The sequence below is a fragment of the Eurytemora carolleeae genome, unplaced genomic scaffold (genome assembly GCF_000591075.1).
Source record: "Eurytemora carolleeae unplaced genomic scaffold, Eaff_2.0 scaffold1263, whole genome shotgun sequence".
Classification (NCBI taxonomy): domain Eukaryota; kingdom Metazoa; phylum Arthropoda; class Copepoda; order Calanoida; family Temoridae; genus Eurytemora; species Eurytemora carolleeae.
In genome coordinates, this window is record NW_019397228.1 from 81833 (window position 1) to 97917 (window position 16085).

The 16085-nt window shown below is 30.6% G+C and overlaps 1 protein-coding gene across 5 annotated transcripts; it reads left to right on the top strand.

The window, feature by feature from the left end:
• The first annotated feature begins 5811 nt into the window (after nt 1-5811).
• LOC111712873 (thioredoxin-2) lies at nt 5812-14781 on the top strand. 5 transcript variants are annotated; one of them, XM_023487620.1, is made up of 8 exons: nt 5812-5937; nt 6102-6263; nt 10366-10407; nt 10722-10783; nt 11448-11498; nt 13357-13440; nt 14303-14343; nt 14593-14781. In XM_023487620.1, the coding sequence occupies exons 3-8, from the start codon at nt 10401-10403 to the stop codon at nt 14615-14617; spliced, it is 270 nt and encodes an 89-aa protein (XP_023343388.1). In that variant the 5' UTR covers nt 5812-5937; nt 6102-6263; nt 10366-10400; the 3' UTR covers nt 14618-14781. The 5 variants fall into 5 exon arrangements, with proteins under 5 accessions (XP_023343388.1, XP_023343387.1, XP_023343386.1 ...); XM_023487619.1 differs by lacking the exon at nt 6102-6263 and adding an exon at nt 6264-6332; XM_023487618.1 differs by lacking the exon at nt 6102-6263 and adding an exon at nt 6264-6328.
• Nucleotides 14782-16085: the final 1304 nt, after the last annotated feature.

Sequence of the window (16085 nt, forward strand, 5' to 3'; positions counted from 1 at the left end):
ATTTTTATTGTTAATTATGCTGAGTAACTTGTACTTTAGAATAGAATTTAAAAGTCATCTTTTACATAACTTACTCGTACTTGGCACAAATCGATGAGCAATAATAATATTTCCGAAGGTTTAAATAATTACAATAATTATTTTCTTCAAATAACTTAAATTGTACTTAGTTTGGAATTCGAATGAAATAATTATAAAATTAGCTTTAAATTCATGAATAAACTTTCCAATTAATGCAGGACCGTAATTTTTCCTTAGATTGAAGGGGGGGGGAGCTAATTTGAAGACCTTAAGTACATAAGTATATTTCTGTTTCAACAATATAGAAGTTTATTTATGGAGTTAAAACTATTTTTGCTTGAATTCAAAATTAACAAATTTGAAAATGTATATTTTCAATCTTTACACCTTGCTTCTTGATTTTGGATGAAACCTGCATCATCTCCCGAGGGGCCTTTTATCTAGTCCGAAGACAATATTAAAAATGTGAACAATAAGATTGTCGAGTCTGGACTGGAGGAGTTTAATGTTTTCGAGTCTACAGTGGAGCAGTTGTCTCGTCGCGTCATTTGTCCCGTGAGATTCAACTCCTCCATTTCAGACTCGAGAATTAACAGTTTGCAACATTTTCCATCAAAATTCGAGATTAACAGTTTGCGGCATTTCCATCAAAATTCGAGAAAAAACAGAATGCGGCATTTTCCATCAAAATTCGAGAATTATCAGTTTGGGGCACTTTCCATCGATATCTAACCTGCTGCACTTTTAGAAATTTCTCGGGAGTGATGAATTCTAATATCAATATTGAAAATGTTTTAATCGACAATTGAATGTACCATATCTTTTCGAAATATACTGTTTCCATTTAATAAATGTATATTTTTTTCTATTTAGGAGAGATATTTTATGGAGAAAAAATATATTTTGCAAGTTAAAGTTATAAAAAGAATTCTAGTTAATTTTAAATTTAAATGTAAATTGATTAATTCAGGAACTGAACGCTTTCCTAAATTTTTTTCTTCTAATAATATCGAGGGCTACCCATAAAGGATGAGACTTCCAGGACGGAACTTATTCAGTCTTTTTCTTGAATTCCTGCTTCACTGAGCTGCGGTTTTAAACTTGTGCAAAATCATTTAATATACCTCTAAATAACTTTACTACAGTGATAACCAGAAAATAATGGAATAGGAAGACGACATTATAGCAATAAATAAGTGTATTTGATGTTTTTACAAAGCAAATAGTTTTACTATTCACTTACTAAATTAGTAATTTTGTGAAATGGATCTGTTTACAGTTCACAATTGCTGTTTCCTTTGCTCATTGAACTTTTCAAAGTTAGAACTTGATTCTAAAAGTCGTCTTTCTGTTCCAGAGTTTTCTGGTTATTACTGTATGTACAGGGTGTCCCAATAAACATGGGAATTAAGTGACGATTTTTATATCGCCTTCGATCAATGCAGAGTTTTTTCTTCAATATAATTATTGCAGTATTCCAGTTTAAACATCAAATCTTTTCAAAATGTGGTCTGCCAGTTTTATATCATAAAAATTGAAAAGATATTGCAAAATTTGTACAAATTTCAATTTATTTAATAAATCTAAATTGTCTTAATATCTTATATCTCCGTAAATGTTTCAGACACAAGAATGAATGATCTCGATCAGGACATGCATGGACTAAAATAGACCAGAATAGAATAGAATAGAATAGAATAGAATAAAATAGACCAGAATAGAATAGAATAGAATAGAATAGAATAAAATAGACCAGAATAGAATAGAACTTGTGAAATAGAATAAATTATATCTTGATTCTGCCTTATAACGAAATATGTAATCAATTAGTGTACGATGAAAATGGCGAATTTCAGAGCACCTTTAATAGCTAAACTTTGTGTAAGAAGAGGGGAGCGTACATTATAAAAGCCTAGTGGTAAAATGGAATAGAATAGAATAGAATAGAATAGAATAGAATAGAATAGAATAGAATAGAATAGAATAGAATAGAATAAAATAGAATAGAATAGAATAGAATAGAATAGAATAGAATAGAATAGAATAGAATAGAATAGAATAGAATAGAATAGAATAGAATAGAATAGAATAGAATAGAATAGAATAGAATAGAATAGAATAGAATAGAATAGAATAGAATAGAATAGAATAAATAGAATAGAATGAATAGAATTGATACCCTTTGTTACAATATATCTACATGCATTAAATATCTTATCTCTCAAAATAAACAAATGTTGAGATACCCCAGAGTTCAATTATATACAACTCATAGGACAGAATAATATACAACTCATAGGACAGAATTATATACAACTCATAGTACAGAATTATATACAACTCATAGGACAGAATAATACACAACTCATAGGACAGAATAATATACAACTCATAGGACAGAATTATATACAACTCATAGGACAGAATTATATACAACTTTGTATATTGGAAAATTAGGCTTTTAAAGAAATGAAAATTCGCCAATAAATACAGATAAAGCTTTGAATTTTAATTTGTTGTTATTTGTAACTAAATTGTTTAATGATTTGCGAAGAAAAATGCTTGCGATTAAAAAAAACAATTAAACGTAGAAATTATCAGAAAAAAACAACAGCAAGAACATTTGTAGATTTGATAATTCAATCAATTAAACTTTAACCATGAATTTGGAATTTTTTGTCCCTATTTTCAGAATAGCTTCTCAATAGCATGCTTAAGGGAAAGAAACCCTAGTGCAAAACAGGAAAAATATCTGTCTTAATAAACTACGATGAGTGAAAAGTTAAAAATCTAGTTTTTTAGTCTTTAGTCATTAATTTTGACTCTTTTTGAGTCTTTTAAGTTAAAAAATGTTCTCACTTAAATCCTGTATCCGCCCCTGATCGTTAAAGTTCTTACTGGGGTCGTTAAATTTCCGATTAAATCGAGCTTTTTAACTGAAAAATACAATAGTTTACAATAAATAGTTTTATAAAAAAAGAAGAAATGTGTAAACACAGATCGTTTTTTCTTTCCCATCTTAATTCTACACACATTGGAAATATATCTGCATACTTATACAATGCTTGAGCCACGTGTGAATGAGAAGCAAAAACCCTTCCTGCTCTTATTACCACTTGGAATTGGATATTTTTGGTTTTATAAGCAATTATTATGTTTTAAGAGCACATACTATTAAGTAATTATTTTATGTAATATAAAAGAACAAGACGCATGTCAATTTTGCTTCAAAATCAAAGTTAAAATTACAACAAAAGTTTAAAAGAATTAGTGTAACCAATATGACTGTTATTTTCATTGGCTGTTTGCTTCTGAATGGTTTTAGTGAGCTGCTTTTGAGATATTCTACAGAATTAATCATAAAACTGTTGACTGAATATGTTTATTTTATTTAATGGCGACTTAAAACTCATTAACAATAACGATGTGACCGTTAAATTTGATATTTATTCTTTAGCTATTGAATACAGCTTTTTAGGGATCTCCCTGGAAATAATTTGACAAAGAAAAGAATTAGCTTTAAGTTCCAGGGAACCAAGACTGCCGAAAAAAAAGCCAGCAAATATCCCGGAAAGTAGAATCAAAAATCCAGCATATATCCCGGAAAATAGAATCAAAAATCCAGCATATATCCCGGAAAGTAGAATCCAAAATCCAGCATATATCCCGGAAAGTAGAATCCAAAATCCAGCATATATCCCGGAAAGTAGAATCCAAAATCCAGCATATATCCCGGAAAGTATAGTTTCCAAAATCCAGCATATATCCTGGAAAGTATAGTTTCCAAAATCCAGCATATATCCCGGAAAGTAGAATCAAAAATCCAGCATATATCCCGGAAAGTATAGTTTCCAAAATCCAGCATATATCCCGGAAATATCCAAATAAAATGAGGCGTTTGCAGCGTAATATATTATAGTGTTACCCACAAAGGATAAGACAATGATAAGTCGCTAAAAAATGGTTAAATATAACTTTTTTGTAGATCTCAAATATTTTTGAATAATTCACATTCTGTTCAAATGTATGAACTAAATGCCTGTTGAATGTTCTTCTAACGAATAAATGTTCCAACTTCAAAACTTGGCAAAATTTGTATATCTTCAAAGACGACATTCAAATCCCAATTATACAGGGTGTCCCACGAAACACGACAGTTTGTGAATAGTTTAGAATGTCTTTTTCCCTAATTTGTTAAGTTGTGTTATACCAAAGATCAATAAAAATATTATATGGGAGCCATATATCAAAATTGATTTCAAAGTAAAATATAACTGAGCAAAAGATTTGTTTAACTAAAAATAGCTATTTATTAAATGTCATGTTTCGTGGGACATTCTGTAATTTTATGAGGCCGGATACTATACCATGAATAAACGAACTAAGAATTAAATTCAAAAATATGTAAACAATTTGCAAAATCACTTTCATATGTTATAAGAGCAAAATTATAAAACACTGGAGCTTGGAATAAAGGGTTTCCTACGCAAGTGGATTTAACCTGCGCGCAAGTGAATTTAACTGCGCGGAATTCAGTAATCATTGTGACTTTCTTGCGTGTGTGTTAAAATTTTATATGATATTCAAGGGTACGCAATAAATGCAATCAACTATTGCGAAATTCTTTTTAACAACAACCAATCAATTCAAACTTTGGTAGTGGCATACAATAAGCTGAACTTCAATAACATTTCAGAGTCAAATGCTGAGAAAATTGAATTCAAACTTAATCTTTTACTTTATAATATTCATATACAGCATGATAACCTCTGGCATAGAAAGAAAGACGACATTTAACTGTATAAGTGATTTAATAAGTTACTAATTAAAATTTTTCGTTTTGTAGTGACAAGTTGACAACCAATACACTGTAATGTTGTCTTTCTATACCATAGTTTTCTGGTTCTCACTGTAGCAAAATATCTAATTTTGATAAAAAAAACTTACAATTTTAACCAAAAAAGTTTCCATTTTAATGTTCATCTAAAATGGACAAAAGAAAAATGTATATTAAATTGTTTATTAATAGCTTAACCACAAGAAACTTAAAAATTTTAAAAGTGATTTCTTTAAATCTACAGAAATATTTCCATTCTTGTATCTGATGCATAAATTAGTAAGTCGCAGATTATTAATTATCACATGGAAAAGCAATTCCGTTGCACACAATTCCGCGCAATTCATTGCTATCTTTTCAATCAATAAAATGCATATTTTCAACTGATATTGGACCCTTCAAACCTTCTCAGTATTCAGTATTATCACATTTCACTTGGATTGGACCCACGCACATTCATGGAGGGGGACATTGTGCCTCATAATTTCTACGTTCGAGCCACAAACATTCATGGAGGGTGTAATCGAGCCTCAGAATTTCTACGTTCGAGCCATATATATTTACTAAAAACTAGGGCAATAGATCCAGCCTGCTTTTCAAATTCTCATTAATTTTAAAGACAGGGTCGACTTTAAAATTTCAGTTTAAAGTTTGTGTTTTGATTTTATACCGCTCTACTAATTTATGCTTTTCTGTAGCCCTTTACATGTTCATTTTAGCACTGTTTATTGGTTTTTAAGAAATAATTGGCAAAAAATCTTTTCGATATTTCCTAGAGAGCTTGAGGCCTTTAGGTCCTAGTAAGGGAATAACTTCATAAACAGTTTTAATCGTCCGAGCCACACAAATAAGGGAAATCCATAGAGGAGGGTCCCCCACCATCCTCGACATAAACGACATGAAATATCCTTAAACGGACTGTCGTTAAATTATTTGATTCACAACAATGGAACCTCAATCTGATCAACAACGTGGACGATAATGTCTTTTTTCTAGCTTAAAAAGTGTCTAAATCTGTTATTTTACAAAAGGTTTCTCAAGCACGGCATGCGCAAAGAACTTTTGTGAAGAAACCACAGGTGACAAGTTCAAAACAAAACATGAACATTTAATTCTTAATAAGAAAAAGCTTTAAGGGTACCTTTATAAATCGGACATGCCACACTGTTTTTTTATTGGAGGGTCACTTAATTAATTAATTTGGCACTACACAACAAGTTACAAAGAAAAACCGCATGTGTAGGGGTGAATCAGTCCTCCCTCATCATCTAACCTGGATAGGGTTAAAAGACAAAACCTTGAAAGATTTTTAACGATTCAAGAAATGATTCCCATCGCTACTCTCTGCTCAGTTGCTCGATTTGCTTAATCAATTAAGCAATAACAGAAAAATGCGTAATTTCAGGTGTGAATTATGTATAAAAGTGCGGTCGTCTAGTTTACTAGGACTTGTATCTGCTGCATAAATTTGTAAGTCACAGTTAAAATTATTGATTTTTAGATGGAAAAGCAATTCCTCTGCACGCAATCCAGCGCAATTCCGCGAATGTTTAATTGCTTCCTTGTTCGCAATCAAATATGAACAAATCATACAGTTCTAATGATGTTACATCAAAGCTTTTGATGTAAATATTAATGCATTATTGCAAAGCTTGGTTATTCTCAACATTTTCAAATTTATGGTTCTGTAATCCAAGGAGATCTAGAGAACTCTGATGGTTAGTTATCAAATATTTAGCTAGCCTCAACTTAAAAGTCTTTGGTTTATCCTCGCCAACTCACCTATACTTTTTTGTAGCCTTAGGCATATACATTTCGCCATTGTGATATAGGAAAACAGATTTTTCTTTCTATTAAATGTCTTATGTATAAAATGTTCTCTCTATGTAATTCTTTATCTGTCCTGTCTTTGAAATGTCGGTGTTGGGACATTTTTTAGATAACAAAATCATAGATCGGACATTTCATAGATGGGACATTTCATAGACAAAACAGATTTTCATAGAAGGGTATTTTCATTTTTCAATTTGTGTATCTCCGCTAACAAGATAACTGTGAAATGTCTTAAAAACGGGTACTATACGGTGGTAGGCGATTATATCAATAGAATGAAGACGTTTTTTTTGTTTTAGTTTTTATTGGTAAAAATTTTTTCGAATAGAGGCTTTTTGAATTGAAAAATTCTCTATTTTTCCATGTTATTTTGTATTCATCCTGTTTAACAGCTTGATATAAATCAAACTTTAAATCGATAATCGTCATTATTATAATCGCCTACCACTATAAGATCATCAGTAGACTTTATTTTTACAAAACTTCTTTGCAAAAAGCTTGGTTTTTTAATTAGTCTTTTTTATATGTCAAAACTATCATGTTTTGTCCAAAATTCATTTTTCGAGTTAATATTTAGCTAATAATCAGTGAAATATGAAAAGAAATGATTTATTTTATCAATAGTAAGGAAGTTGGCCAATAAATGCAATGCGGTAAAAAAAAAAAGACAACTGAGTCCTTCCAGGAGTTTTCTTTAAAAGATTTGTCTTTCTGAAGTGTTTCCTTTCAGGATTTTTTAAAAATTAATTTGCCTTTCAGAAGTTTGTCTTTTAGAAGTCTGTTTTAAGGTTTTTGTCTTTTGGGAAATTGTCCCTTAGGATCTTTTATTAGAATTTGTCTTGCGTGATTTCTTCTTTCAGTAAAAGTTTGTCTCTCAGAAAATCGTCTTTTTCGTAGTTTGCCCACAGAGAAAGTAGTTTTTCAGGAATTTGTTTTTTAGACGGATAGAGTGTTGAAACACTTTTCAAACGGATAGAGGGTTGGAACTTTTTTAAAGACGTATAAAGGGTTGGAATATTTTTTAGATGGATAGTGGGTTGGAACATTTTTCAGACGGATGGAAGGTTGGAACATGTTTCAGACGGATAGTGGGTTGGAACATTTTTCAGACGGATAGAGGGTTGGAACATTCTTCAGACGGATAGAGGGTTGGAACATTTTTCAGACAGATAGAGGGTTGGAACATTTTTCAGACGGATAGAGGGTTGGAACATTTTTCAGACGGTTAGAGGGTTTGAACATTTTTCAGACGGTTAGAGGGTTGGAACATTTTTCTAATCTTTCAAAAGATAAGATCTTTCATTGAACCTAGAAATATAATATAGCCTGATGGTGCGAGATATTCGAATAATATTTGTTCGATTTTACCATCCCCTACCTCCCCCCCTCCCCTTCCCTCAGGAACAACCGCTGTGCCTATCCCACTTCTTCCAATCTTCCAATTGTATCGGTAAATCTAGCTCAGTGGTGCAACATACAGGGTTACTCACAAAGGTTTAGACTTCCATGACGACCCTAAATTATAAATGATGATCTGAAGTTTAAGTTAGGATTCTGCAAATAGTCTTTATATGATGATTTTTTGAAGAATTAACAAGTTTGCAACTGAATTGATCTGTAAACATTAGATTAAGAGGAAACATGTTCTAAACAATCGGTTTTTAAAATTTCTTCTTTTGTGGGAAACCTAGGAGTTAAATATCTACAAACTTTCTGATTATGCTAAACTACCTTTTATTATTTAATAGTATATTAAAAAGAAACCAAGAAACCTTTACAGCTCTGTTTTTTTATCTATTTTTCAAGTCAATGAAAACTTCGAACTAATGTTTATTCTTGTATTTTTAGTATTTTTTTTCATTGTTTTCTCATTGATTCTCATGATTCTCATTGGCACCCGTTCAAACTTTATTTAGAAAAGATTGAAATGTCGATGCTTTTATTTATCTGAAAAGGAGTATTTTCTGTACATGAAACGACTGAACCAAATTGGCTGAACTTTTTTGAGGGAACTCACGGGTACCTCGAGGATAACATAAACTAGAGAAAATTAAATTGTTTTTATTCAAAATTGTTTTCGAAATTTACGGGCAACGTCGAGTACTTAAACTAGTCAATTCTAAGATAAAGAAGCGAAGATATCTCTGTAATATTTATTGATTTTTTATTTAAAGTTCACTAGAAATCAATTTCTCAGTCCTAGGAAGGAATGCAGGTTCAGACTTTTATATTTATTTATATATTAGCATATTTTTAATTGTTTTGGCGAAAAAATATTGAAAATTGTATACTAACCCTTGAAAGTGTTCACGAAAAAATATCAAAAATTGACTACTAACCCTTGAAAGTGTTCACGAAAAATATTGAAAATTAACTACTTACCCTTGAAAGTGTTCACGAAAAATATTGAAAATTGACTACTTACCCTTGAAAGTGTTAACGAACAAATATTCTGAAAAAAATGATTCTGATCTTTCATAAATTGCTTTTGAATTTAAATAAAGTACTTCCTTTAGTTTGAAAAAGATACCATCTGAAGGTTTTTGATAACCCCACAAGTGTTAAGTTTGTGATATAAAGGTTGGAGGAGGATATTACTAGGCTAGTATACTCAGAATGTATGGACGGATAAGACAAGGTGTTAGTTACACAGCATATACCATTAAAAATATTCTTTTTATTCATTGAACAGTTTTTTCATTTTATATGAACATTTTTAATAATATTTCAAATTTTTTATTGTAATCATTCTTTACATTTATTAAAAGTATTACATTAAAACATTAATATATGAAATTTCTTGCAATAAACATTCTTTAAAGTTTGGTTTCACATTTTTGAAACCTATCATCAAACAAAGATGGTTTAAACTCTTTTTAATCATTGGATATTTGACTTTTAATCTTATTACACAAAAAAAAAACAGTTTAAACCCTCTCAACTAACACTGACCAAAGATAATGAAAAGCGTGATCTTGAATATACTAAAGCATTTTTTTGGTAATCTCATTTTTCAAAATTATGCATCAAAGGAGTTGAGTTTTTGCCACAAACTCTGATTTTCTAATCTCTATATCTTTGTAACCCAATGTCGTTGACCTTAGATATTTCAAACTATTAATACTTATAGATAAAATAATCTAAGTTTGAAATATCAAAAGTTTGCACCATTAGGTTGCAAAGATATTGGGATGAGAAGATTTGAGTTTGTTGAAAAAACTCAATTCCTTTGTGATTTTTTAAAGGCAATCTGACATACCCTTTAAAAAATCAGGGAAACTATTTTTAACTCAAAATTAGATGAGTAGAAAAACTGAAGTGCGGGAATATATTATTTCTATCACACCTTAAAATTTTAAACAGATAAGATAAATTGCGTCGGACAAATGTACGAAATTAAATTCAGAAAATCCGCAATCAACATATTTTCTTTTATGCGTATTTTTCTATTATTCGTATTTCGAATGAGATTACCAAAAATCTCGCTATTCACCCTTTTTTATTTACCCTGTATAATATAAATTATCGGAGAGTAAAACGACGGTTTTTAGTAATTCTAGGCAAATTCTTTTATCATAGTTTCGGTTAAAGTAATTATATGAATGCCAACTTTTTAAATTTTTTTAACAAACCATTCTTAGATTCTGCCGTTCATTTTAACGTTATTTTTTTAGTTCGAAGCATTTTCGATTTTGAATCAGAGCTTTCCATGTCAGGTACGAAAAATGCGTTTATAAACATATTTACGAATAATGAAAATAGTAATATTGTACATCTGTTATGATCATACATACAAACAGACAAACATAGATTACTACTTACAAAAATTAAATCAATAATAATAATAATAATAATAATAATAATAATAATAATAATAATAATAATAATAATAATAACAACAATAATATTAATAATGATAATGAAATAATAATTTTAAATAAAATGAATGATCATAATAATAATTATAGTATTCATAATAGTAATACGAAAACAATTATAAAATGATTACATAATAATGATACTTGTTCAGGTTCTAGTCTGATAGTTGTACATTTCTTTGCTAGATGGAGCGGACCCTCACAAATGATCAAGGTAATTCAAGGAATTTAGTCTTTGCCAGAAACTCAAATTTTCTAATCCCTATATCTTTGAAACTTGATTGTGTCAACCTTTGATATCTAAAGCTTAGACTATTTTGATCCAATGAAATTCATTGTTTGAAATATCTACGGTCTATGCCACTGGGCTGCAATGAAATTCATTGTTTGAAATATCTACGGTCTATGCCACTGGGCTAATGAAATTCATTGTTTGAAATATCTACGGTCTATGCCACTGGGCTGCAATGAAATTCATTGTTTGAAATATCTACGGTCTATGCCACTGGGCTGCAATGAAATTCATTGTTTGAAATATCTACGGTCTATGCCACTGGGCTGCAGTAATATAGAGATTAGAACATCAGAGTTTAAGGCAAAACTTAAAAATTGAGGAAAAATTTGAACAACACTTTTTATAAATTAAACTATAGAGAAATATTCTGAAACGAACGACTATCCTTATATCTTTGCAACCTAATAGTTTGACCTACCATAATTCAAAAATGGAAATATCACAGGTCTACGACATCAAGTTGGAAATACATAAGGAATAGAAAATTAAAGTTTGATAATAGTAATCGATAATGATAGTAAGCCGGTAGGAATTTTTTTTAACTGCTGTGTTTGAAATTTTCTTTGATTATTTATCTGTACAGACGGAACTAGAAAGATTGGCTTCACACCATCCTGATACAGTATTCGTAGAGGTAACATATAAGGGGGGAGATCAGCTCAAAAAGATGAGCAGTTAAAGGAAATAATCACAGCTTTTGATGACCGATAAAACTTTACAAAAATAATGTCGAGCGTGGAATTTTCTCAACAAAGTACAAACCAAAGTGGAAACATTCGAGATAATTTTAATTTATTCACTCTTTTTTTATTAATTTAGGTTTTACCAATCTCTTTTTATCGAAAATTGTAATAACAAAAATCAGGGAAATCAGGGAAATATTTAAAAACATACATTAAATTTTTTAAAGTATGTTTTTAACGCCATTTCACTTATTTGAATGTCTACTGTTTCTTTAAATAAATGTTGTGATTTGTCCCAACTGTTAATAAATGCTTATAGCAACCTTTTTTTGCACATTCTATGAGTTAGAACATTTTTTAAAGTCATTTGCGCGTAAAAGCTGAAAAATTAGTCCACACCTTTTGTTCGGAATTTCGAGCAGAAAGCACAATTTGCGCACAACTTTATGAGCACGTTTCATAAATTGCGGCAAAATTCAATTTTAGAATGTGACCCCATATTGAATCCCTCTTACAGTACCCTATCTGACCCCTTCAAAAAATGTGCCTATAATTTAATCAACATATAATAGAAAAACTGACACCCTCCAACTTCGAATTCTCAATAATTTGTTTAAACTCGTAATAATAGAGTTTTGGCGGCAGGCTATCTAATTAACTGATAAGTAACATCAAAACAATATGTGATGCCAGAAAAATCTTTAGATTTGCAAATTATTGTGCATTGAAAATCCTAAAAGACGAAACATGAGGAAATATCTAAATACAAACTGTTTTTTTTTCATAGACAAAGCTGAAATTAGTATAACAAACTTGCAGATATTTTTCTTCAATTGTACAGGAAACTGTATTCTTTCCTTGATGCACAAAAATGTATTTCAATTTTCATTTTTTACGTACCAATGTGGGTTCTTCATAAAAATGAGTGTTTCAAAGGTGGTTCTTTATAAAAATTAATTTTGGATTTATGCAGCAGAAAAAGAGAAAAAAATTGACAGAATTTATTCAAAATTAAAAACCTACGTTATTTTCCTTTTAGAAAAGGGTTAATAGGGGGTGTTGTGAATCGGGCATGTAACTTTTTAGATCGTAATTTCGATCAAAATTATCGCAATATCAAAATACTGAAAATGAAAGGGGGCATCTGTTGATTCTATTAGGAGAAAATTGTTAAAACGACTCATATCGAAGAACATAGCGTCCATACAAATTCAGAAAGTTGCAACATACGACTAGGATCGTAAAAAAATCTATTTTATTCCATGCAAATCATTCAGATATTACGACCTATAATCATCGACTATTTTTCGACGCATTCGTAAATAGTTGATATTTCATAATATGTTTTTATATACAATGGACTTAAAACGACGATTTGTTCTTGCTCTAGGTGTCTCTGCAACGTGTAATCATTCAGAGCATCGAGAGCAGAGACACCTGGCGGGCAATTATTTCGGAGTTTTAATTGTACATAAAACAAATAAAAAATAGTGTGAAATCTCAACTTTATACGAATGCGTCGAAAAATTATAGATGATTATAGGTTGTAATATCTAATTGATTAGTTTCGAATTAAATTGATTTTTTACGATGCGAGTCAAATGTTGCAACTTTCTCAATTTGTATTAACGCTAGGTTCTTCGATTTGAGTCGTTTTTTAACAATTTTCTTCTTTATATATGATAGAGCTAAAGCTAGTAGCTATCACCATCGATAATTTTTCGCAGTTAGCCTATACCTCCTTTCATTTTTCGCAAACACTCCCTTTAAATGTACGTTGAATGTTCCTTTCTATAAATGCATATGAAGGTAGATGTAGACGGATGTGAAAGAATAGCTGAACGTTATGAGATCTCAACCCTACCATCCTTCCTTCTTATTCAGAATCATAAGGTTTTTTTTACTTTTTTCTCCTCTCTTTTATTCAAGATTACCATTAAAGGGAGTGACCGGCTATGTAAGGTAGTTGAACTGAGTATGCAATGTTGTGGAAAACTTCTTTCGGATTCTCTTGAGACATATAAAACTTTTTAAAGATCTGTAAATCCTGAGTTTGAGTGCAAATTCTACGTTCAAAACTCCTACTGGGGGTGGATACGTTTTCAGAATTAGTTTTTTTAAATTATTAAATAACGACAACGAAAAATAAAGTAAAAATTATACAGTAATCTAAATAGATGGTTAGGAACATATTTCTCAAAAGAAATTTGTCAATAAATCAATGCTAAATTCGATTATTTTGTTTTCATTATTATTTTGAATTTCTAATTTTCTTTGAATATATTCGCAGATTTCTTCAAATTCTTCAAATGTCGTCTTTTCAATAATTATTCTAGAAAATCTGCAGAAAATCTTTGTGAATAATGAGAAACCAGAATAATGAGAAAATAGAAACTAATAATTAAACAAGATTACTTATTTTCGATGATAAGATTAATTTTTTTTTTCTTAACATGTTCCTATCCTGTAGTTTATCGTAGAACTTTTTTACATTTTATGTCGTTGTTATTTAATAATTTCAAAAAACTAATTCTGAAAATGTATCCACCCCCAAAGTAAGAGTTTTGAACGTCGAATTTGCGATCAAACTCAGGATTTACAGATCTTTAAAAAGTTTAATATTTCTCAAATGAATCCGATAGAAGTTTTCCACAACACTGCATACTCAGTTCAATTTTCTTACATAGCCGGTCACTCCCTTTAAACAATTTTTTGTCTTCCTTAATTTTATATTTCAAATTTAATTTTGTTTTAGGTCATTACTACGCTTACAGGATGTGATCTATTTGGACTTAGGAATAAATTCCATAATTTTATCATAATTAGAAAACCTTTTTTTCTGCATCCATAAAATTGATGAAAGGAAGACGAAAGACTTTTTTTATTAGTCCAATGAATATGAAAAATGGACTCCCTTTATAAGTTGAAATTTAATCTATTTGTATAATTAATGGCTTTATAATAACATCAACTACACACAAGATGACTTAAAAATCGTCCCATTTTCTGTAAATTATATATTTTTGAATTTATACGTTTTTGCAGTGAGCAGATTACAAGAAACAAATAGCACAGGATCGAACATACTAGAGGAACTACTTCAATAAGTGCTATTACATTGCATCTTTCTTTTTTTATGCATTGCATCCTTTTTAGAATGATATTTTATATACAGGGTGTTCCCAAAAACATTGGAATTCAGTGACGAATTCGATATCGTCTTTGTTATGAATTAGCATTGTAATACCTAATTTCAAAAGCCATAATATTATTATGTCTGCTAGAGTTTATTTAATGAAAAGGGTAAAAGACTGAAAAGATGTGTCTATAATGTCTCCGCAAGATGAACAGTGAATATGGACAAGTTTACTCTGTTTGTATACTGTAATTTTCTTGTTTTACTAAGTACAACCGGTTGCAGTCAAAACATAAACAAACAAAATGTAAACATAGCAGACGAAACTCTTACAGATTACAGCTTTCTCACTAGGTATCACTATACTAAATCAAAGAATTATTCATAAAGACGATATCGAATTCGTCACTGAATTCCCATGTTTTTTGGGACACCCTGTATCAGCTGTCTTTGTATATATATCTGTTATGAGTCATGGGAAGAAATCATCATTATTTAGGCGTACACGGAGACACCCTTTCATCGTAGACCCCGACGACCATCCCATCGGAGACCCCATGGGAGTCTCCGATTAAAAACTTGGTGTCTCCAACGACAATATTGGGTATGCGATGAAAAGCTAGGGGTCTCCAAAGAAAATCTTGGGGTCTCCGATAAAAGCTTGGTGTTTCCAATAAAAATCGAGAGTTCTAAGATCAAAAGTTTGAGGTCTCCAAAAAAGACCAGAGGACTGCGATCTAAACCTTGGGGACTACAAAAAAACAAGAGGTCTGCGATCATTAGCTTGAGGCCTCCAAAATAAATGGAGAGATCTGCGTTGAAAAGACATGGATCTCCAATAAAAATTGAGGGGTCTCCGATGAGATGACTGTGGTCCAATGATGGTTTTTTCTTCCAAAACTTATTATATTTTCGCTATTAAGGTGTTATTATGTGCATGTTATTATTTTCTTTCTCTTACATATTTCCCACTCAGGGGCGAACGAGAGCATTTTTGTAGGGGGCAGGGGGGGGGGCACATTTTGCGTGAGACTGAGCGCCAAAAAATGTTGTGCCCCCCCCCCATTTCCAACATGGCCCCCCTTAAAAACCCGTTTTTTGAAAAAAAAACTATTGATACCTTTTTTAATTATGTAAACTTAAATTTATGTAATTTTCTTAATGTTGCCAATGGGGGGGGGGGGCACAAAACCAGGCAATCCCTCTTAATACCATGGTGTAAGCTTCTTGTGATGAAAAATATAGATGGAAACGTTTCTAAAAAAATATCTATATTTTTATAGGATTGATACATATTGAATTGTAAATTATGATATCAAATATATATTTACACTGATGGCAGTATTGATTAATTGTTTTTAATGAAACTTTTTTTAGTTAAGGGCAAAAGTGAGATTTTAAA

Excerpts from the sequence above, each read along its gene's own strand:
- LOC111712873 (XM_023487617.1), top strand. The coding sequence starts at position 9,308 with ATGTATGGACGGATAAGACAAG. Across the intron at positions 9,330-10,365 it reads GTATGGACGGATAAGACAAG|TTCGAAGCATTTTCGATTTT; the intron begins GTGTTAGTTACA and ends TTATTTTTTTAG. Across the intron at positions 11,499-13,356 it reads CTGATACAGTATTCGTAGAG|GTAGATGTAGACGGATGTGA; the intron begins GTAACATATAAG and ends ATGCATATGAAG.